At 43.2% G+C, this 25,672-nt stretch overlaps 1 protein-coding gene across 1 annotated transcript in view; it reads right to left on the minus strand.

The window, feature by feature from the left end:
- Positions 1-25,408, minus strand: part of LOC126234920 (carboxypeptidase B-like) — a 250,260-nt gene extending 224,852 nt beyond the window's left edge. Inside the window, exons 1-2 of the mRNA XM_049943660.1 lie at positions 25,211-25,408; positions 25,032-25,153 (exon numbers count right to left, since the gene is read on the minus strand). Of these exons, the coding sequence (XP_049799617.1) occupies positions 25,032-25,153; positions 25,211-25,408 (320 nt within the window). The remainder of the gene's footprint in view (positions 1-25,031; positions 25,154-25,210) is intronic.
- Positions 25,409-25,672: the final 264 nt, after the last annotated feature.

The raw sequence follows: 25,672 nt of genomic DNA on the forward strand, positions 1-25,672 counted from the left end.
CAGAAGGTGCTGACAGATTGTAGGTTCGATCAATACGCGGATTGCAGGAACTGCTTCGTAAACCCAAACGGGGAATCCCTGTGGTGGGGCGCAGGTGTTCAGGCAACTGAAACTGGTTACAAACTGGAGAATTACTGTACTGCCACCAACATACATCTAACGTAAGAAGTTTTGTTAAAACTACATTCGAGATCGCAATAACATCTGTTCATTATGACCGGTTTCGGCTTACGGTAAGGTCGAAACAAAAAAATCTGAGGGTGGCTTTAAGCCGAAACGGGTCAAAATAAGCAAATAAAATTGCGATCTCGGCTGTTGTTTTAGCTAAAGTTGTTTGTTGTTGTGGTCTTCAGTCCTGAGACTGGTTTGATGCAGCTCTCCATGCTACTCTATCCTATGCAAGCTTCTTCATCTCCCAGTACCTACTGCAACCTACATCATTCTGAATCTGCTTAGTGTATTCATCTCTTGGTCTCCCCCTACGATTTTTACCCTCCACGCTGACCTCCAATACTAAATTGGTGATCCCTTGATGCCTCAGAACGTGTCCTACCAACCGATCCCTTCTTCTGGTCAAGTTATGCCACAAACTCCTCTTCTCCCCAATCCTATTGAGTAAACGTGAGCAGCTGCAGAACGAAAGGTCCTAGGTTCAAGTCTACCGCCGAGTGAAAACTTTAATTTCTCATTAGTTATGTGATCTACCCATCTAATCTTCAGCATTCTTCTGTAGCACCACATTTCGAAAGCTTCTATTCTCTTCTTGTCCAAACTATTTACCGTCCATGTTTCACTTCCATACATGGCTACACTCCATACAAATACTTTCAGAAATGACTTCCTGACACTTAAATCTATACTCGATGTTAACAAATTTCTCTTCTTCAGAAACGATTTCCTTGCCATTGCCAGTCTACATTTTATATCCTCTCTACTTCGACCATCATCAGTTATTTTGCTCCCCAAATAGCAAAACTTCTTTACTACTTTAAGTGTCTCATTTCCTAATCTAATACCCTCAACATCACCCGACTTAATTCGACTACATTCCATTATCCTCGTTTTGCTTTTGTTGATGTTCATCATATACCCTCCCTTCAAGACACCTTCCATTCCGTTCAACTGCTCTTCCAAGTCCTTTGCTGTCTCTGACAGAATTACAATGTCATCGGCGAACCTCAAAGTTTTTATTTCTTCTCCATGGATTTTAATACCTACTCCGAATTTTTCTTTTGTTTCCTTTACTGCTTGCTCAATATACAGATTGAATAACATCGGGGAGAGGCTACAACCCTGTTTTACTCCTTTCCCAACCACTGCTTCCCTTTCATGTCCCTCGACGCTTATAACTGCAATCTGGTTTCTGTACAAATTGTAAATAGCCTTTCGCTCCCTGTATTTTACCCCTGCCACCTTTAGAATTTGAAAGAGAGTATTCCAGTCAACATTGTCAAAAGCTTTCTCTAAGTCTACAAATGCTAGAAACGTAGGTTTGCCTTTCCTTAATCTTTCTTTTAAGATAAGTCGTAAGGTCAGTATTGCCTCACGTGTTCCAGTATTTCTACGGAATCCAAACTGATCTTCCCCGACGTCGGCTTCTACTAGTTTTTCCATTCGTCTGTAAAGAATTCGTGTTAGTATTTTGCAGCTGTGGCTTATTAAACTGATTGTTCGGTAATTCTCACATCTGTCAACACCTGCTTTCTTTGGGATTGGAATTATTATCTTCTTGAAGTCTGAGGATATTTCGCCTGTTTCATACATCTTGCTCACCAGATGGTAGAGTTTTGTCAGGACTGGCTCTCCCAAGGCCATCAGTAGTTCCAATGGAATGTTATCTACTCCGGGGGCCTTGTTTCGACTCAGGTCTTTCAGTGCTCTGTCAAACTCTTCACGCAGTATCGTATCTCCCATTTCATCTTCATCTACATCCTCTTCCATTTCCATAATATTGTCCTCACGTACATCGCCCTTGTATAGACCCTCTATATACTCCTTCCACCTTTCTGCTTTCCCTGCTTTGTTTAGAACTGGGTTTCCATCTGAGCTCTTGATGTTCATACAAGTGGTTCTCTTATCTCCAAAGGTCTCTTTAATTTTCCTGTAGGCAGTATCTATCTTACCCCTAGTGAGATAAGCCTCTACATCCTTACATTTGTCCTCTAGCCATCCCTGCTTAGCCATTTTGCACTTCCTGTCGATCTCATTTTTGAGCCGTTTGTATTCCTTTTTGCCTGCTTCATCTACTGCATTTTTATATTTTATCCTTTCATCAGTTAAATTCAATATTTCTTCTGTTACCCAAGGATTTCTACTAGCCCTCGTCTTTTTACCTACTTGATCCTCTGCTGCCTTCACTACTTCATCCCTCAAAGCTACCCATTCTTCTTCTACTGTATTTCTTTCCCCCATTCCTGTCAATTGTTCCCTTATGCTCTCCCTGAAACTCTGTATAGCCAAAGTATAGCTCCAGATTGCTGCGCTCCACGGACAATGTTGTCTGAATTTATGTAACGTAAGAACCGCGAAGACAAGACAAGAGAAATCAGAGCTCGACAGAAGCATATGGAAAGCCACTTTGCCCTCGCTCCATTTGCCAGCAGAACAGGAAAGGGGATGAATTGCAGTGAGTGGTACAGAGACGCTCTGCCATGTATTACATGGTGGCATATCGCTTCACGAGTAGTTACTATGGAAAGAGAAAAAAACTCATCTTGTATTGAAACGTGGGGCGATCTGACTATGATAAAATGTAACTACTTCTTCTCACTGTCATTCCAAGCGAGCAAGGCAATATCCTACTTTTTTTCTTCTCCTTTTTTTTAGTTCTTTGTCTGTCTAAGTGGTCCCGCTCTCCCGCAACCGGATCTGAAAGCATGTCTATTGCGCATCTGGGACGCCGAAGATCGTTTCTCTACTGTTCTTTTCTGTTGTCTTTGCATCCCGATTTCTCTTACTGCTGTGACGCGGCTGCAGTGGATTGTATTTGTGCTCGCCGGGAAGGGGCTGCAGCGAACCCGCGAGCTTTGTGCTAACGCTCGGCGCTGGCTGCGCCTTTGAACTCGGCTTTCGTCGGCGGTGCCCGGCCCGGCCGCGTAACCTCCTGTGACAGGACTGCGCCAGTGGAGCGATGTGCGCGGTCGCCGTCCTACCTCCAGGGGCCAGCCACTGGAAGAAACCGGAGAGCCGACCCGCGGCTGTGACGTCAGCAACCAGCAGCTGGCTCCGCGTCGCCGTTCCCACAGCGCTGTCGCACGGCTTCTCGAAACTTCGCACAGAACTTTTGCTTTCAGTGCTGCGATCGTCTAAAAATCAGACCCCATGGGTGTCATAACATGTCTTCCTAACAAGCCTGATTAATTGTCTAGCGTAAGGGCACAGGACAAAAAAACTATTCATACCAACTAAAACATCACGCAAATACAGTGTAATTAGGCAATGCAGTGAATCCTCCAGTTTCTTCTGAAAACGCAAGATGATTCGATCCCAGTCTAACCTCTCATATACTGTTGGATTACATACTGATGTAACAAACTACTAAGCCGGCCGTTGTGACCGAGCGGTTCAAGGCGCTTCAGTCCGGAACCGCGCTGCTGCTACGGTCACAGGTTCGAATCCTGGCCCGGGCATGGATGTGTGTGATGTTGTTGTTGTTGTTGTGGTCTTCAGTCCTGATCCTGGTCTGATGCAGCTCTCCATGCTACTCTATCCTGTACAAGCCTCTTCATCTCCCAGTACCTACCGCAACTACATCCTTCTGAATCTGCTTAGCGTATTCATCTCTTGGTCTCCCTCTACGATTTTTACCCTCCACGCTGCTCTCCAATACTAAATTGGTGATCCCTTGATACCTCAGAACATGTCCTACCAACCGATCCCTTCGTCTAGTCAAGTTGTGCCACAAACTTCTCTTCTCCCCAATACTATTCAATACTTCCTCATTAGTTATGTGATCTACCCATCTAATCTTCAGTATTCTTCTGTAGCACCACATTTCAAAAGCTTCTATTCTCTTCTTGTCCAAACTATTTATCGTCCATGTTTCACTTCCATACATGGCTATACCCCATACAAATACTTTCAGAAACGACTTTCTGACACTTAAATCTATACTCGATGTTAACAAATTTCTCTTCTTCAGAAACGCTTTCCTTGCCATTGCCAGTCTACATTTTATATCCTCTCTACTTCGACCATCATCAGTTGTTTTGCTCCCCAAATAGCAAAACTCCTTTACTACTTTAAGTGCCTCATTTCCTAATCAAATCCCCTCAGCATCACCCGATTTAATTCGACTACATTCCATTATTCTCGTTTTGCTTTTGTTGATGTTCATCTTATATCCTCCTTTCAAGACACTGTCCATTCCGTTCAACTGCTCTTCCAAGTCCTTTGCTGTCTCTGACAGAACTACAATGTCATCGGCGAACCTCAAAGTTTTTATTTCTTCTCCATGGATTTTAATACCTACTCCGAATTTTTCTTTTGTTTCCTTCACTGCTTGCTCAATATACAAATTGAACAACATCGGGGATAGGCTACAGCCCTGTCTCACTCCCTTCCCAACCACTTCTTCCTTTTCATACCCCTCGATTCTTATAACTGCCATCTGGTTTCTGTACAAATTGTAAATAGCCTTTCGCTCCCTGTATTTTACCCCTGCCACCTTTAGAATTTGAAAGAGAGTATTCCAGTCAACATTGTCAAAAGCTTTCTCTAAGTCTACAAATGCTACAAACGTAGGTTTGCCCCTCCTTAAACTAGCTTCTACGATGACTCGTAGGGTCAGTATTGCCTCATGTGTTCCAACATTTCTACGGAATCCAAACTGATCTTCCCCGAGGTCGGCTTCTACTAGTTTTTCCATTCTTCTGTAAAGAATTCGCATTAGTATTTTGCAGCTGTGACTTATTAAACTGAGAGTTCGGTAATTTTCACATCTGTCAACACCTGCATTCTTTGGGAGTGGGAATTATTATATTCTTCTTGAAGTCTGAGGGTATTTCGCCTGTTTCATACATCTTGTGTGTGATGTCTTTAGATTAATTGGGTTTAAGTAGTTCTAAGTCTAGGGGACTGATGACCTCAGATGTTATGTCCCATAGTGCTCAGAGCCATCTGAACCATTTTTTAAGAAACTGGTATAGGCAGACGTGTTCAAAAGCAGAGATATGTAAACAGGTAGAATACGGCGCTGCGGTCATCAATGCCTAAATAAGATAACAAGTGTCCGGTGCAGTTGCTAGATCGGTTACAGCCGCGCGGGATCAGCCGAGCGGTCTGAGGCACTGCAGTCATGGACCGTGCGGCTGTTCCCGGCGGAGGTTCGAGTCCTCCCTCGGGATGGGTGTGTGTGTTTGTCCTTAGGATAATTTAGGTTAAGAATTGTTTAAGCTTAGGGACTGATGACCATAGCAATTAAGTCCCAAAAGATTTCACACACATTTGAACATTTTTTATTTTTATTTATTTATTTATTTATTTTGAAAGATCGGTTACAGCTGCTACAATGGCAGGTTATCGAGTTTTAAGTAAGTCTGAACATGACGTTATAGTCGGCGCACGGCCATTGGGACACAGCATCTCCGAGGTAGCGACGAAGTGCGGATTTTCCTGTACGACCATTTCGCGAGTGTACCGTGAACATCAGGCATCCGGTAAAACATCAAAACTCAGACATCGCTGCAGCCGGAAAAAGACCCTGCAAGAACGAGATCAACGACGACTGAAGACGTTCAACGTGACACAAGTGGAACCCTTGCGCAAGTTGCTGCAGGTTTCATTGGTGCGCCACCAGCTAGTGTCAGCGTGCAAACCATTCAACGAAACATCATCGATACGGGCTTTCGGAGCCGAAGGGCCACTCGTGTACCGTTGATGGCTGCACGACACAAAGCTTTACGCCTCGCCTGGATCGGTCAACACCAACATTGGGCTGTTGATCACTGGAAACATGTTGACTGGTCGGACGAGTCTCGTTTCAAATTGTATCGAGCGGGTGGACGTGTACGTGTATGGAGAAAACCTCATAAATCCATGGACCCTGTATATCAGTAGGCGACTGTTCAAGCTGGTGGAGGCTCTGTCATGGTGTGGGGCGTGTGCAGTTCGATTGATATGGGACCCTGATACGTCTAGTTACGACTCTGATGGGTGACAAATAGATAAGCATCAAAATGGTTCAAATGGCTCTGAGCACTATGGGACTTAACTTCTGAGGTCATCAGTCCCCTAGAACTTAGAACTACTTAAACCTAACTAACCTAAGGACATCACACACATCCATGCCCGAGGCAGGATTCGAACCTGCGACCGTAGTGGTCGCGCGGTTCCAGACTGTAGCGCCTAGAACCGCTCGACCACTCCGGCCGGCAGATAAGCATCCTGTCTGATCATCTGCATCCATTCACGTCCATTGGTCATTCCGACGGAACTGGGCAATTCCAGCAGGACAATGCGACATCACCACGTCCAGAATTCCTACAGAGTGGTTCCTGGAAAACTCTACTGAGTTTAAACACTTCCGCTGGCTACCAAACCCTCCAGACAACGTTATTGAGCATGTCTGGGAAGCCTTGCAACGTGTTGTTGAGAAGAGATCTCCACCGCCTCGTTCCCTTGCGGATTTATGAACAGCCCTGCAGGATTCATGGTATCAGTTCCCCTCCAACACTACTTCACACATTATTCGAGTCCATGCCTCGTCGTGTTGCTTCACTTCAGCGTGTTGGCGGTGGCCCTAGACGATATGAGGCAGGTGTCCCAGTTTCTTTGGCTCTTCAGTGTTACTACAAATGTCGTCTAAACAACAAATAATTACGTTGGTTATATGTGACGAACACATTTATAGCGCTTGAGTAAATAATAGCGTAGTAGAGATGCCAGAAAGCGAAGTAAAGAAAAAATATTCATCTCCTTGTGGCGTCAGTGGCCAGAGGCAGTCAAATTCCACGCAGATATTTTAAAATTTTGGTCCGCACTTGCTACTTTTATTACCAACATCGCTGTCATATCCATAGCTCACAACAACGCTCTCTGCCAGACTTGGCGCCAAACTACTATCAAAGATGTTAGTTTATCAAAGATGACTTTCAAAGGTGTTACACTGATATTAAAATGTGAACTCTCGTAATAATCTTTGATATATTAAAATGTAGAAATTAATACGCAATCGCAGAATATAATTTGTATTCACATTTATATTATTTTAAAAAATTCTGTGAAACGACTGTAAGAATCTGCACACTAACCTTTACGGAATCTTTTGAGTATATACAGAATCCTCAAATACTCTTCAATTAGGCCGAAAGATATGCTAATAACTGAAGATACACGGCCCAGTCATATCAATGTGATCACAGATGGCAGGTGGCAGCACTGGCTATGGACGGTATATAAAGCGTGTCGGAGGGATGTGGAAAGCTGTGTAGTCGTCGTAACGCGGAATCAGAGAGATTTGTCTGACGTCCAAAAGGACATGATCATTGGCTTTTGGGTCAAGAGCGGAAGCATTTCCGAAACGGCTAGGTTTTTAAACTGTTCACCTGACGCCGTGGTTAAAATATAATGTGAATGGCTAAATGGCGCTACCCAAAAGCGGCGCCGAGGTAACTGTGGTGCTCCACGGGCCATAGATGACAGAGAAAAAAATGGCTCTCAGCACTATGGGACTTAACATCTGAGATCATCAGTTCCCTAGAACTCAGAACTACTTAAACCTAAGGACATCACATATATCCATGCCCGAGGCAGGATTCGAACCTGCGACCGTAGCGGTCGCGAGGTTCCAGACTGTAGCGCCTAGAACCGCTCGGCCACACAGGCCGGCAGATGACAGGGAGACTGCGGAGATGTGTACGGGTGAATAGACGTGGAACTGTTAAGCAGCTGGTCTACCAATAATGTCTTCTCAACGACCGTTCAGCGAACGTTGCTGCGCGTGGATCTCCGAAGCAGACGTCTGGTTGATAGACCCATGCTGACTGTTATTCATCGACAACGAAGGCTTGGATTTGCACGCCAATATCGCAACTGCACGTCCACTGAGGGGCGACAGGTAGCCTTTTCAGAGGAATCGCGTTTTATGCTCGATCGGACAGATGGCTGTTTGCATATACGGCGTGAAAGATCTCAAAGGCCGGAGGCGGGAGCATTATACGAGGGTCACTCCAAAAGAAATGCACACTATTTTTTTTTAAATCGATCTTTTATTCTACATGTTTGAAAGTTTTACAGTGTGTAGACACATCCTTTAGAACAATATTTTCATTTCTCCACATAATTTCCATCCCTCTCAACTGCCTTACGCCAGCTTTGAACCAGCGCCTGCATACCCGCACGGTAAAATTCTGGACCAACCTGTTGGAGCCACTGTTTGGCAGCGTGCACAAAGGAGTCATTATCTTCAAACCTTGTTCCACGAAGACAGTCTTTCTGTTTCCCAAAGAGATGATAGTCACATGGAGCCAGGTCCGGACTGTAAGGCGGGTGTTTCAGTGTTGTCCATCAGAGTTTTGTGATCACTTCCATGGTTTTTTGACTGACATGTGGCCGTGCAGTGTCATGGAACAGCAAAACATCCTGCTTTTGCCGATGTGGTCGAAGACGACTCAGTCGAGCTTGAAGTTTCTTCAGTGTTGTCACATATGCATCAGAATTTATGGTGTTTCCACTTGGCATGATGTCCACAAGCAAGAGTCCTTCGGAATCTAAAAATACCGTAGCCATAATTTTTCCAGCACAAGGTGTGGTTTTGAATTTTTTTTTTGGTGAATATGCATGTTGCCGCTCCATTGATTGCCTCTTCGTCTCTGGTGAAAAATGAAGGAGCCATGTTTCATCACCTGTCACAATTCTTCCAAGAAATTCATCTCCACCATTCTCGTACTGTTCCAAAAGTTCGTTGCATACCGTTTTTCTTGTTCCTTTGTGAGCCACTGTCAACATCCTGGGAACCCACCTGGCACAAAACTTTTTTAACGCTAACACTTTCAGAATTCTGCAAACACTTCCTTCCCCTATCCCAACGTAGCGTGACAATTCGTTCACTGCGATGCGTCTGTCAGCAGTCACCAATTCGTGCAGTGTGTGCAGTACGAGGCCTGCCGCTGCGAGGACAATCCTCAATATTGCCGTGCCCACTTTCATCACGTAACCTGCTTGCCAACCGACTAACTATACTGCGATCGACAGCAGCATCTCCGTACACCTTTTTCAACCTCTTGTGGATGTTTCCCACTGTCTCGTTTTCTCAGCACAGGAATTCTATGACAGCACGTTGTTTCTGACTAACGTCAAGTGTAGCAGCCATCTTGAAGACATGCTGTGATGGCGCCACTCACGGGAAAAGGTTGAACTAAGTTTGAAAACAAGCGGGAAGGTTTAGATTAGATTAGATTAGATTAGATTAATACTAGTTCCATGGATCATGAATACGATATTTCGTAATGATGTGGAACGAGTCGAATTTTCCAATACATGACATAATTAGGTTAATTTAACAACATACTTAAGTTAATATAACAACTTTCTTTTTTTGTGTTTTTTGTTTTTCTTTATTTTTTATTTTTATTTTTTTTAATATTTTTTTCTTTTTTTTCTTAATTTATATCTAAAAATTCCTCTATGGAGTAGAAGGAGTTGTCATTCAGAAATTCTTTTAATTTCTTCTTAAATACTTGTTGGTTATCTGTCAGACTTTTGATACTATTTGGTAAGTGACCAAAGACTTTAGTGCCAGTATAATTCACCCCTTTCTGTGCCAAAGTTAGATTTAATCTTGAATAGTGAAGATCATCCTTTCTCCTAGTATTGTAGTTATGCACACTGCTATTACTTTTGAATTGGGTTTGGTTGTTAATAACAAATTTCATAAGAGAGTATATATACTGAGAAGCTACTGTGAATATCCCTAGATCCTTAAATAAATGTCTGCAGGATGATCTTGGGTGGACTCCAGCTATTATTCTGATTACACGCTTTTGTGCAATAAATACTTTATTCCTCAGTGATGAATTACCCCAAAATATGATGCCATATGAAAGCAATGAGTGAAAATAGGCGTAGTAAGCTAATTTACTAAGATGTTTATCACCAAAATTTGCAATGACCCTTATTGCATAAGTAGCCGAACTCAAACGTTTCAGCAGATCATCAATGTGTTTCTTCCAATTTAATCTCTCATCAATGGACACACCTAAAAATTTGGAATATTCTACCTTAGCTATATGCTTCTGATTAAGGTCTATATTTATTAATGGCGTCATACCATTCACTGTACGGAACTGTATGTACTGTGTCTTATCAAAATTCAGTGAGAGTCCGTTTACAAGGAACCACTTAGTAATTTTCTGAAAGACAGTATTGACAATTTCATCAGTTAATTCTTGTTTGTCAGGTGTGATTACTATACTTGTATCATCAGCAAAGAGAACTAACTTTGCCTCTTCATGAATATAGAATGGCAAGTCATTAATATATAATAAGAACAACAAAGGACCCAAGACTGACCCTTGTGGAACCCCATTGTTGATAGTTCCCCAGTTTGAGGAATGTGCTGATCTTTGCATGTTACGAGAACTACTTATTTCAACTTTCTGCACTCTTCCAGTTAGGTACGAATTAAACCATTTGTGCACTGTCCCACTCATGCCACAATACTTGAGCTTGTCTAGCAGAATTTCATGATTTACACAATCAAAAGCCTTTGAGAGATCACAAAAAATCCCAATGGGTGGTGTTCGGTTATTCAGATCATTCAAAATTTTACTGGTGAAAGCATATATGGCATTTTCTGTTGAAAAACCTTTCTGAAAACCAAACTGACATTTTGTTAGTACTTCATTTTTACAGATATGTGAAGCTACTCTTGAATACATTACTTTCTCAAAAATTTTGGATAAAGCTGTTAGAAGGGAGATTGGACGGTAATTGTTGACGTCAGATCTATCCCCCTTTTTATGCAAAGGTATAACAATAGCATATTTCAGTCTATCAGGGAAAATGCCCTGTTCCAGAGAGCTATTACACAGGTGGCTGAGAATCTTACTTATCTGTTGAGAACAAGCTTTTAGTATTTTGCTGGAAATGCCATCAATTCCATGTGAGTTTTTGCTTTTAAGCAAGTTTATTATTTTCCTAATTTCAAAGGGAGAAGTGGGTGAGATTTCAATTGTATCAAATTGCATAGGTATGGCCTCTTCCATTAACAGCCTAGCATCTTCTAATGAACACCTGGATCCTACTATATCCACAACATTTAGAAAATGATTATTAAAAATATTTTCAACTTCTGACTTTTTGTTCGTAAAGTTTTCATTCAATTTGATGGTAATACTGTCTTCCTCTGCTCTTGGTTGACCTGTTTCTCTTTTAATAATATTCCAAATTGTTTTAATTTTATTATCAGAGTTGCTGATTTCAGACATGATACACATACTCCTGGATTTTTTAATAACTTTTCTTAATATAACACAGTAGTTTTTATAATTTTTGATAGTTTCTGGGTCACTACTCTTTCTTGCTGTCAGATACATTTCCCTTTTGCGGTTACAAGATATTTTTATACCCTTAGTAAGCCATGGTTTCTTACAAGGTTTCTTACGAGTATATTTAACTATTTTCTTGGGGAAGCAGTTTTCAAATGCATTTACAAAAATGTCATGAAATAAATTATATTTTAAATTGGCATCAGGTTCACGGTACACCTCATCCCAGTCTATTTACACACTGTAAAGCTTTCACACATGCAGAATGAAAACTGTATTTTTAGAAAAATAGTGTGCATTTCTTTTGTAGTGACCCTCGTAGTCTGGGGAATATTTTCGTGGCATTCCCTGGCTGACCTCGTAATTGTGGAAGGCACAGCGGATCGACACAAGTAAACATCTATCCTTGGGGACCATGTCCAACCCTACATGCAGTTTGTTTTTTCTCGGCACAATGGCATTTACCAGCAAGTCAATGCAACGTGTCACACAGCTCGTGGTTCGAGGAGAACCAGCATGAGTTTACCGTACTCCCCCGGTCCCCAAACTGCCCGTGTTTGAACGCAGTCGAGAATTTGTGGGACCACCTCGATTGGGCTGTTAGCGCCACGGATTTTCAGTCCAGAAACCTAGTGCACCTGGGCAGGACACTAGAGTCGGAAAGGCTCCAGATCCCTTTCGGTACCTTCCAGAACTTCACTGACTCTCTTTCTGCACGTCTCTCGGCGATCTGCACTTCAAATGTGGTTATTCAGGACTTTGCTGATGTCCACATTAATGTGACTGTACAGTGTAACGTGGATACAACGAACTCACCTGCAAACACTGAGTTGCGGGCGAATTTACTACGTTTCACCCGCTTTTCCAATTACCCTCAGACATTTTCTATGATTTTAATACAAGATGATTTAGTGAGCCAGTGGAGAGGCGTTACGGTTTTCGTCATAGCACGGAGTGAGGTGGCGCAGTGGTTAGCACAGTGGACTCGTATTCGGTTCAAAACCGCGTCCGGCCATCCTCATTTAGGTTTTCCGTGATTTGCGTAAATCGCTTCAGACAAATGCCGGGATGGTTCCTCTGAAATGGCATGGCCGACTTCCTTTCCAATCCTTCCCTAATCCGCTGGGACTGATGATCTCGCACTTTGCCCCCTTCCCGCAAATCAGCCAGGCAACCAACCAACCGTCAAACTAGGGAATACGGTTGTTGTCATCTTGGAAGACGAGAGTGTCCGTTACATTCTCATCATGAAGGTGTAGGAGAAGGTTACCGAGAGTGTTGAAATATACATCCTGGTTCATGTTATAATAAAACCTATACAGCCTTATGAACTCTCAGATAATATTTGTGAATTGTGTAAATTATGGATAGTCGTTGGGATTTTGTTTAAAAAGTAATTGAGGAATCAAACACACTTTTTAGCGCGCCTCCGAACGGCTAGTACAAGGTTGTTATGTTCTGGTTTTTATACTTCTTACATTAATAATAGTTTGCAGGAGAAGTTTTTATATAACATTATCATGATTCCTTGTTCAAACATTGGTTGGAAATACTTTTGCAGCATTTTGTGACGGTCAGCAACGAGTTAAGCTGGACGTTGCTAATATGGTGGTGCCATTTATCCGGCACCACAGCAGCAGCCTTAAATGCACATCGTATGGTCAATAATAGGACCTGCGTGTATTATAAATTTATCACGCTATACCTTATAAAGAATCACTGCATTGCAAATCCCATAGAGGCATTAAAATACCGAGCCAAGGTCAAGCGTCAGCCTATTAGCAACGATCCAGCGATCATTGATTACACCTGTTTCTGCCTTAGCTCACGTCATTAAGATAATTACGCTTTCTCTTCTTGCTAATAATTAGATATAATCAACCTTTAATCTTCTAATTAAGAGAAAGAGGGATTATAATGTTCGCAATAATCTGAATGAGGAACCCAGTTCGTGATACGAAAGCAATACTAAAACGTCAGTGAACCATCTCCGGTTCGAGCTGCTCCCACCACATATTGTAGGTTCAACGACTTATATGGCCGTTGGTGCTCTCTACGTCTTACAACATATGAAAAGAGGCGAAAACGCCACATGTCCTGCCATACTATGTACCTCCAGCCACCTGCGGTCAAGCTTTTGTGTTGTCTGACATATTGCTGACAAGTGCACTTATTGACGTCTAATTCCACTGAAAACCGTGCTCACCACAACTGTGTTATTGCCAATATACACTCCTGGAAATTGAAATAAGAACACCGTGAATTCATTGTCCCAGGAAGGGGAAACTTTATTGACACATTCCTGGGGTCAGATACATCACATGATCACACTGACAGAACCACAGGCACATAGACACAGGCAACAGAGCATGCACAATGTCGGCACTAGTACAGTGTATATCCACCTTTCGCAGCAATGCAGGCTGCTATTCTCCCATGGAGACGATCGTAGAGATGCTGGATGTAGTCCTGTGGAACGGTTTGCCATGCCATTTCCACCTGGCGCCTCAGTTGGACCAGCGTTCGTTCTGGACGTGCAGACCGCGTGAGACGACGCTTCATCCAGTCCCAAACATGCTCAATGGGGGACAGATCCGGAGATCTTGCTGGCCAGGGAAGTTGACTTACACCTTCTAGAGCACGTTGGGTGGCACGGGATACATGCGGACGTGCATTGTCCTGTTGGAACAGCAAGTTCCCTTGCCGGTCTAGGAATGGTAGAACGATGGGTTCGATGACGGTTTGGATGTACCGTGCACTATTCAGTGTCCCCTCGACGATCACCAGTGGTGTACGGCCAGTGTAGGAGATCGCTCCCCACACCATGATGCCGGGTGTTGGCCCTGTGTGCCTCGGTCGTATGCAGTCCTGATTGTGGCGCTCACCTGCACGGCGCCAAACACGCATACGACCAGCATTGGCACCAAGGCAGAAGCGACTCTCATCGCTGAAGACGACACGTCTCCATTCGTCCCTCCATTCACGCCTGTCGCGACACCACTGGAGGCGGGCTGCACGATGTTGGGGCGTGAGCGGAGGACGGCCTAACGGTGTGCGGGACCGTAGCCCAGCTTCATGGAGACGGTTGCGAATGGTCCTCGCCGATACCCCAGGAGCAACAGTGTCCCTAATTTGCTGGGAAGTGGCGGTGCGGTCCCCTACGGCACTGCGTAGGATCCTACGGTCTTGGCGTGCATCCGTGCGTCGCTGCGGTCCGGTCCCAGGTCGACGGGCACGTGCACCTTCCGCCGACCACTGGCGACAACATCGATGTACTGTGGAGACCTCACGCCCCACGTGTTGAGCAATTCGGCGGTACGTCCACCCGGCCTCCCGCATGCCCACTATACGCCCTCGCTCAAAGTCCGTCAACTGCACATACGGTTCACGTCCACGCTGTCGCGGAATGCTACCAGTGTTAAAGACTGCGATGGAGCTCCGTATGCCACGGCAAACTGGCTGACACTGACGGCGGCGGTGCACAAATGCTGCGCAGCTAGCGCCATTCGACGGCCAACACCGCGGTTCCTGGTGTGTCCGCTGTGCCGTGCGTGTGATCATTGCTTGTACAGCCCTCTCGCAGTGTCCGGAGCAAGTATGGTGGGTCTGACACACCGGTGTCAATGTGTTCTTTTTTCCATTTCCAGGAGTGTATTTTGGATAGCATCGGTCGTAAATACTGAAATCCTCTATTTTACAGGTCGATTTCAGTCACTGTGTGACTATCTTCAGTGCAAGTTATTCGAACCTTGTTGGCCCATATCACAATAGCACAACATTTTCTATGAGGTGTAACATGTACTGTGATGATTACTTCCAACAGGTATCTTCACTTTTACTGCATACAATATTTTTTTAAATTTACAGAAGAGTATGTCTTGTAACCTTAGCAGCTGCCGATCCAGCATACAGTGAGACTTCAATTGTCCACTGTAATGTTCGCTCGGAAGCGTGTTGGGAGGGACGTGGATTGACTGAGAGCAGATATTCATGTCGTGAAACCGGGTGTCACTGACAAGGTGTGACATTCACGTAAGATCCCTATTGCTTTGAATGTTTTCACGACTACTGTTACGCTAGATGGCTGTGACTGGTACGCCAGTCAGTATAGAGACGTTGGACATTCGCCAGTGATACCCCAACAAATCGGACAACCTTTTATGTGCCCATGGGGACATACACACACAATGCTCTTTAACCATTCTCTAGCATCACCAGATCGACCCATCTTATAGCGCTGACTGCGTATAAATGAATGACATATACACACTACCTTGCTGTCATGACTTCGTCAGTCGTGACCGTCGCATGAGCGCCTGTTACCAATTCTCTACCGTCTACCATCGTCAAAAGCAGTCAGTGTTCTCTGTAAGGGCGTGACCGACATTTTGTCCTATGATCTCACTTGTTCCAGTCAGAAAACCAGAAGTTCGTCGACTGAGTGAGGTGGCGTATTGGTTAGGGCGCTGGACTCGGATCTGGGAGGACGACGGTTCAAATCCGCCCATCCAGATTTAGGTTTTCCGTCATTTTCTTAGATCTCTCCATCCAAGCAAATCCCGGGATCGTTCCTTTGAAAGGGCACGGACGATTTCCTTCCCCGTACTCGAAACATTTCGAGTGCATCCTCCGTCTCTAACGAACTCGAGGTCGACGGGACGATAAACCCTAATCTTCCTTCCTTCCTTTTTTAGGAGTTCGTCGTCAACATCTACAACACTCCACAAGTCACCTTATAGTGCGAGGCGGCTGGTACAACTTGGACTCCACTCCCCACTTCATTGTTCTTTCGAAGATGATGCGCTGTAAGTATCGTCGTTGGCAATATAGACAGTGTAGAGCACTACACCTGACAAATTTTAATGATTACTGAAAACCAGTTCATCTGCATGACTGCACATTTATAGTGGCACGACCGGTTCGAATATCTCCAGGTAGCAGCACAGCTGGGCAACCTGAAAATGTTCAAAGAACGAATCCGGTCCTACCACTATAAATGTGTAATTACACAGCTAAGGTGGTTTCAATACATCATTAACATTGTAACAACAGGCTGAAGTTTAAGAGACTACTCAGAAAGAATCAATGTACAAGGAAGTGGGATACGGAAATACTAAGAAATAAAAACATGCTTTTGAAACTTTCTGAGGCAATAGATACTGCGATGACGAATAGCTCAGTAGGCGGTTCAGATTAGATCGGATTAGATTAGATTAGATTCGGTTTTCGTTCCATAGACCCAAAAATGAGATGATTCTCGTGGGTGTGGAACAAGGCAGATAAGCTAAAATAAATTTAAAAAAATTTTGAATATAATGCTCACTACCCTGACCATTTGTCAGGTGATTGTCAAAATACGTGACTACATTACAGTGAAGTGGAACTGCTTATATTTACAGAATTAATACCCTGTCAGAATGAAACATAGTTATGCACTTTTAATAAATTTATCATGCACAAAATACCTAAACTTGACTGTTGTGAGCAAGTGCAGTCAAAACAGAAATCTAACAGACATTTTTATTTAAGTTGATCTAACAGTCTCTGTTTAAACGGTATATGGATGCCGGTGTTAAAGAAGATGTGTACCACTCGTCCACTACTGGGTGATGGCAACGGCGATCGACGGCGACGGACAGCGGCCAATTGCACTGACGTTTTCAAAACACGTGACGTCACGCCGCGGCGCGGGGGCGCGCGGACACGGAATTTAGCGGCAGTCAGTAGCGAGCCAGTGTGTGTGTTGGACCTTCCATCAAGCTACGGACCCCCTTGAAGATGTCTCCCGCAGTCGGAGACGAAACGTTGGGAATCACCTCAGAATTCATCAACCGACCACGGCATAACAGCCCGGATAATTATAATGGACATGAGTCTCTGTTAAGATGTTCATCTACAGAGTACAAGGAGTTGCCTATCAAAAAGTCTTTCAAACTCTGTTTAAACAGGGCTTTATATGAAACCAGGTTTTTAATGGTTGTTGGCAATTTATTGAAAATGTGTCTTCCTGAATATTGGACCTCTTTCTGGACCAAGGGAATTGACTTTAGGTCTTTACATAGATCGTTCTTATTCCTAGTATTGATAGTGAGTATTGAGGTGTTGGTTGGAAATAGGCACATATTACTTGCAGCGAATTTCATTAAGGAATGAATAAACTAGGAAGCAGTGGTAAGAAACAAATTTCCTTAAACAGGTTTCTACATGATGTTCTTGAATTTACACCACAAATGAATCTTATTACACACTTTTGCACGCTAAAAACTTTTACTCTGTTTGACAAGTCACCCCAGAATATGAGCCCACATGACATAATAAAATCAAAATAAGCAAAGTATGACAGTTTCTTATATTTATATCTCCTAAATCTGACATCATTCTCTCTGCAAATACAGACCTCGTTAAGCGCTTCACCAATTTTGTGATATGCCCTTCCCATCTGAATTTACTATCGTGTTGTAATCCCAGAAATATAACAATGTGTACCTCTTCGATTTGCATGTCTTCATACGTTACACACATGCTGGAAGGAAATCTTTTACACGTTCTGGAATGCACGTAGTGGGTCCTTTCAACGTTTAATGGCAGTTAACATATCTAAAAACAGCAATCGTAGACGTAGACGTACAAGAAAGGTAACTGCGAGGAAACTATGGGTAACAGAAGAAATATTTCAGTTGATCGGCGAAAGAAGACAGTACAAAAATGTTCAGGGAAATTCAGGAATGCAGATAAACTAGTCACTTACGAACTTAATAAACAGTAACTGCAGAGACACTAAGGCGAAATGGGAGGACTGACTCAGGATAAAGAAAAGTAAAAACAACCTTCGGTGAGATTAAAAGCAAGGGCGGTAACATTAAAGTGCAATGTGAATTCCATTTTTAAATGCATAGGAGAGAACGAATAGGTGGAAACAGTACATTGAAGGCCTCTATGAAGTGAAAGACTTGTATGATGACATGACAGAAGAAGAAACAGGTGTAGACAAGGAAAAGATAGGGTACCGAGCACTAGAACTACAAAAAGCTGGGAGATCAAATAAGCCAGAAGGGACAGATAGCTTCCATCGGAATTTCTAAAATCATTGGCAAAAATGGCAACAAAACGACTTTTTTACTTCGGTGTGCGGAATGTATGGAACTGTCGATATATTACCAGACTTTCAGAAAAACGTCATTGACACAATTCCGAAGATTGCAAGAGACAAGTGCGAGAATTACCGCACAATCATATTAACAGCTCATGCATCCGAAAATAATATACAGAAGAATGGAAAAGAAAGTGAAACATGTGTTAGATTACGATCAGTTTGGCTTTAGGGAAGGTAAAGGCACCAGAGTGGCAGTTCTGATTTTGCGTTGATGTTGGAAGCAAGACACGTTCATAGGATCTGTCTGCCTGGAAAAAGCGTTCGGCAATGTAAAATGGTGCACGATGTTCTAAATTCTAAGAAAAATGGGGGGTAAGCTGTAGGGAGAGACGGATAATGTATAATATGTATAAGAACGAAGAGGGAACAATACAAGTAGAAGACTAAAAACCGAGTGCTCGGATTAAAAAGGGTGTAAGACAGAATGCAGTATTTCACTCCTACCGATCAATTCATACATCCAAGAAGCAGACGGGAATAAAAGGAAGAGTCAGGAGTGGGATTAAAATTCAAGGTGAAAGAGTGTCAATGATAAGATTCGGTGGTGACATTGCTATCCTCAGCGAAAGAGCAGAAAAATTATAAAATCTGTTCAATGGAATAAATAGTATAATGGCTACACAATATGGATTGAATGTAAATCGAAGAAAGACAAAAGTAATGAGAAGTAGCAAAAATGATAAGGTGACATAAAAAGTAGAGTATCACTGGAAAAAAAGCATTTCTAGCCAAGAGAAGGCCAGCAATATCAAACATAGGCCTCAATTTGAGGAGGAAATTTATGAAACTGTACGTTTGGATCACAGCATTGTATGGTAGTGAAACACTAACTATGGGAAAACCGGTACAGAGTACTGCTGATATGAGGTTCTGACACGGACACGACGGGTTACTGATGTAACTACATAGATCTGAAGATGATCCAAAGAGATCGAAACATGTTATGCATTTAAAAATATGGAACTGAGAAGGAAGAATAAATAAGAATTGCTTTAAAAATAAAACTTGCCTGAAATATATTTTACGTACTATGAGATAAACAGCCCAGCTTCCATCATCCACACACAGTGTTGGTAGTGAAAACTGGGTTGCTTAACTTAAATGAGCCTGTGATAGAATTGATTAAACGACGCTTACTTATTTTTCTTTTGTGGTTTGTCATCCATCACAAACAACGTGCAGCAATGGACATCAGTTTCATAAGTTAGTGACAATACCAGGCCTTAATAGGTGCTGTTTAGCGTATGTATGGCTTGTTCGTTTGCAGCCTTACTCTAGTTGTGGGCAGCGATGATGCCAACTTGCATCACAGAAGCCTGGATGATCTGAATGAGAATCAACGCTTGAGAATGCGTTGCGATTCCGAAACTAGCAGCAAATAATGAAATAAATTTCTGTATTGCGGGTTTTCCAGCGAAAATACTTCATCAGCTATGGACATACATGTAGACCCAGTCTAATCTGTTAACGTATTGCCCACTGCATAATGGGGCAATTTCCTCCATTTTCAAATTTCGATGCATTGAATGTACGAGTATACCACTGATGTAGATATCAATGATAATTGGCCGCATGTCCCCTAATTAATGTCGTTTTATGTGCATGAGAGTGGTCTGTTGCTTGAAGGAAACAATAAATTAGAATACATGTATCGTTCCAAATCATGAATTCTTTAAGAAAGAAAGCATGTATTGCACATCGACATGACGATCTCCTTCACAATTACAAAAAGTTGCACTTAAAGCCCCGGTAAAAAAACGCAAGCAGTGCCAAAACACTCGATGACTATACCGGCGTTGGTATTTTCCCGTGATCCAACTCTTGCGTCTGAATGGAAGGAACTTATTTAAGGGGCTCTGGAACGCCCTATACTTGCAATGTTAAAATAACGCTTATAAATTACATCTTTCCTCACAAAGTATTTGAGATAGGAAATTGAACTTTTTACAGATTATTTATTGGAATATGGGCTACAACTTAACACGCGATTTTACAAAATTTTAGTTCAGTTATTATAGATGATTTTTTTCAATTGTAATGAAAATTCACAACATTTTTTTGCAATTTTTTATTTATATATTCAAAAATATACAGTTTTTTGGAAAAAGGCTGTGTTAAATTATGCAGAAGGTACTGTGTAACATTTACTGAAAGTTTGAAACAAATATGTTTGAAAGATCCTTAGAAAACATGTAATTAGTATGAGAAAATAAAAGTTTTGGGAATCGAGCGACAAAGATTGGATTAACTTTTTAGTGCATTCCAGGTCCATAGGATGGATTATCTTCATCCTCTGCAAACTCCTCCTCCAGCTTCCTCTTGTTCCTCCTCCTGTTTACTCTTGCTTGTATTTCTAGACTCTTTACAGCCCTGTCTGCAGCCCGAAGGCGTTCCTTGTCTAAAGCAAGCATCGCTCGTACCGTGTTAGAACCTATCTTCATTCCCATATTTCTAAATACCTTGCACCTTACAATGTTGCCATCATTGAAAGTCGCAACAGCATCATACACACCAAAGTGAAGTGTTTCTATTCCAACAAATACAGTCTTGGGGATTCTCGACCATATAACACTATTTACACTTTCATTGGGGTTTTGAGTTTTTCCGTGAATACACTTTTTCAACAGTTCAGGTGCTGCTAAGTCTCTAAAATAGGTTTTATCACCTCCATTATTGCATGAGGCAGATTATGCTTATGAGTGTACACTTCACCAGTTAGCAATCCTTTGTTATATTTACACCAACTGTCTTCTTCTTTGGGACACAAGCTATGTTGGGGATTTTCATCGGTTGAAGAAGTATGAACAAAAAGAGCCCAAACAGCCTTCTTCATTTCGTCGACACTTTGTGTATTTTGCCTAATAGCCATTCCATAATAGTTCTGTATTTTGTCAATTACACTGTCAGTTAACCTTCCCTTCCCATTCAACCCTTTACCATCACTGAGTTTTTGTTTTTTGTGCGAAGCTTTCAGTCGCCGAAGTTTTGTTCCCATTCGCTTCTGTACGTGTCCAATACACTCAAATTTCTGCACTACAACATCATCACCATAGGGCTTCAGTCCTTGAACATGTTTGAAACTTTTAGAATCACCGTCACCAAGGTAATTAACATATCGCACTTTATCACACGCCTCAGAACGCTGGAATATACTGGCAACACCAGCCACTTCCATTCCTCCACTACTGCCACTATAGTTAGCTTTGCAATTATTTTCATGTGTACCTTTATATTTTTGTGGACATCTACAATACTTTGATATTACTGCTACATCTAAAACTTTCCCTGTATACATACTGGTGGCAGATACTACACCATGAAGAGATGTGTGTCCCCGTTTATGCCAGGTACCATCGAACGCTGCAGTCAAATCTCTGTTACCATTATTTTCCATTACTGCCTCTTCCACAGCGTTCTTCATAGATTCTATACAGACATCTTCTACCTTAGACCCTATTAATTTATTATAGGTCGTAAACTTGGTTGGGGGATTTGGAAGATTCATGATGCCACAGAAAATTGCATCTGCAGTAGCACCCTTACCAACTGAACGCAAGGAATAAACAAATCTAATGTTGTGTTCGTAGATTTTGCTACCATTTTCTTCAGTTGCAGTTACTGCAACACTGTTCCAAAAGGTGGTCATGTATGAACACTTATCACATTTCAGTTGTATTTCACTAGCAAGTCCTACGTGCTTTATTATGGAGAGTTCCAGACCAACTTCACTACAATGAATACATCTTACACAGTTTGAAAAAATTCCTTTGAGAACCGACATATCAAATATTTCATTCACATCCGATTCGCCCATAAAACATTCATAGTTTTCACTCATTGAACCAAGCTTCTTCTGTGAAGTATTTTCTTTCCCACTTTGACTGCTATGGGCAGGTGTACTTGGGAGGTTAGGTTCACTCACTTGGTTATCGTCTTTATTGTTTACAGTAATAACACATACCTTTGGCTTTCCAACATTTCTCCTTTTCTTAAAAGCCTTCAGAGGATTTCTAATAACTTTACTTTTACTCATTATTATACTTCAACAAAACAGAGACTCAAGAAACAGAATTAATTACGAATATTTTCGAGATAACGACAGAGTAAATAAACATGAAGCAATCGACAATCACACCAGCGATATATATTGAACCATCACAGGTTAGCCACAACACATACTTTATCTCACATCACTAAAATGAACCTGATGAACACGGACGTTAATAATAACACCATTTGACAGCAGTTTAACAGCGCCACAGTGGGTCACGCCCATGTAGAACACATTTCAAAAAAAATTTAAAAATAGTTGTAGTCTTCGGAATTGAATAAGTTATATATCTATTAAAAGGTAATAGTCTGCAGATTCAGAAAACGCAAAAAAGTAAAAATTGAACTTTTCATGATTTTGAGCCTTTCCGGAGCCCCTTAATCCCCCTCTGACGACGAGGTCCATGCAAATAAAATATTACCTCATTTATATCAATCATAAATACTCTATTTTTCAAATATGTCGTGACAAATGAAACTTTTCCTCCACCGGGTTTCGAACACGGATGTGCTGTTTATAGCTAGCAGTGGATTGAAACATTAGTTATTTTCTAGGCTATATGAATATGCCTGCGGACCTGAATCTAACTTTCATAGTCACTGATGTTCACTGCTATTATCTTGGAACGCTACATCCACAGATCTTCCCAAGAGAATGTGGGAATAGCAAAACAGGCGTCAAGGTTGTAGGAGGACCATATCTTACTTGCCGTATCCAAGACGCTTGTCTATTTCCATATCTTCACAATCGACAGGTTGATGTTCAATCTGGATAAACTAAAACACTCATGTCTTTCGCAGTAATTTCAAACCTTTTAAATCGAGTATGCTATAACACTCTTCGAAACATTTAATACTGGCTAAAGTAATGGTCTCTAGACGTAGAGAGCCGGTCACTGATTTGACAAACGCAGGGAAGAAAATCGAAGCTTAACCTTTTTATAGAGTGCATAATCGGATTCGCATGATGGTTCAAATGGCTCTGAGCACTATGGGACTTAACATCGGAGGTCATTAGTCCCCTAGAACTTAGAACTACTTAAACCTAACTAACCTAAGGACATCACACACAGCCATGCCCGAGGCAGGATTCGAACCTGCGACCGTAGCGTTCGCGCGGTTCCAGACTGAAGCGCCTAGAACCGCTCGGCCACAACAGCCGGCAGTATCTTAACCAGAACGTAACAATATGAAAAGAATATTTCCCGCCGTTTCGTTTCGAAAGGGGTTGGTGAGGGGGGGGGGGGGGAGGAAGAGGGTCGGACGTACAAGACTATTCACGACCGTTTCGCTTACAAAGGGGTTGGGGGGGGGAGGTAGGAAATACAGAATTATTCATAAGCAACTCCAGTGTTGCAGAATGCGACTGCGCAAAACGCTAGATGACATACTGAAACCTGTCACACACCACAATTGGACAGAGTATCTCTCCAACGTCGTATCTCTTACTACAGGTGCTCAATATCGGCTCCGTTTGTGATGTGGCAATTGTCAATTTTCCGGTGCAAGTCGTTGGTGCCATGTGTCCGTGTAGGCGTGAAGGAAGCCCACTTTGCTAATCTGGTAACTGGGTTGTCTATCTATTGGTGCAAACTAATTTGATGTGACAATCCGGTGACGAGGATTAACAATGAGACTTGAAGAAAGCACAACTAATAGGTGTAGTCTGTAATGTATAAGAATTTAAGAATTCTTACCCCATTAGTAGGCTTCTCGTTACCAGTGGGACACATACATAGCAATAACTTGCAACGAACTCCAATTGATACGCTGTATAGTGGCACACATATGACCCTTTGGTAGTCAAAGGCTTAAATAGCAGAACGCAATATACTGTCGCCAATATGCGTACGCCTGTAGATGGCCAGAAGACTTTGCGCCGAAATGTCGTAGCAGCAAGCTACTAGCATCTGATGCTGTTTTACTTGTATAACTTTCCATAACTTCGTTACTTAATGAATTGGAAACTTACACTTTTATGGTGATAGAATGGCTATCAAATGAAATGAGCGTTTGGCGTCATTGGCCGGGAGGCCCCTGACGGGGCAGGTTCGACCGCCTCGGTGCAGGTCTTATTACATTCGACGCCACATTAGGCGACCTGCGCGCCGGATGGGGATGAAATGATGATGAAGACAACACAACACTCAGTTCCTGAGTGGAGAAAATCCCCGACCCTGCCGGGAATCGAACCCGGACCCCTTAGCGCGGCAGACCGTCACGCTGACCATTCAGCTATCGGGGCGGACAGAATGGCTATGAATGAGAGTGTCATGGCAGGACGCAGTCGTCAGTTTTGACTCTGGAGGTTTCTTTCCCCAGACAGAGGGTTGCCCGCTTACCTGTTGGAGGCGACGTCTGCCCAGATGGCGGCGGCGCCGTCCTCCTCGAGCTCGTTGAGCATGGACTCCAGCTGGTCGGCGGCGTCTTGCGTGGGCGCGGTGGCGCGCAGCACCTGCCACCGCTGGTACGAGACGCGCCCGCCCCCGGAGGCCTTGTCCCTCGCCCCCGAGCCCGTGACCGCCCCCACGGCGGCGCCCACGACGACGCGCAGCCCCGTCTTGAAGTACTCCACCAGCGCGGACAGCACGCTCAGCGGTCCACCGCGCGCGCTCTCCTGCGCCTGCGCCGCCCCCGGCCCGGGGGCGGAAGCGGCCGCGGCTGCCGCCCCCAGCAGCAGCGCCGTCATCAACAACAGCGGCGGCGGCGGGCGGCGCATCTCACATCGCGCCAGGCTCCACCGCGGTCATCACAGACAGCGGACACCCGCACCTGTTCGCCTACCGCGAACTCGAGACATCCGACTCGGAACCAGTCCAGTGTTTTCCAAATTCCGTCACAACTATCTAACCACCACAACCAGCTACCGGAAGAGTTGCGAACGAGTAACCGGATGTAGTTCCACAGTACGAAGGACTGGTCTTAGCAGCTGTTGACTCCTTCAGTGTCCAGTCCGCTAGCAACAGGTGCACCTCCCTCCGCT

This window comes from Schistocerca nitens, chromosome 2 (assembly GCF_023898315.1).
Source record: "Schistocerca nitens isolate TAMUIC-IGC-003100 chromosome 2, iqSchNite1.1, whole genome shotgun sequence".
Lineage (NCBI taxonomy): Eukaryota > Metazoa > Arthropoda > Insecta > Orthoptera > Acrididae > Schistocerca > Schistocerca nitens.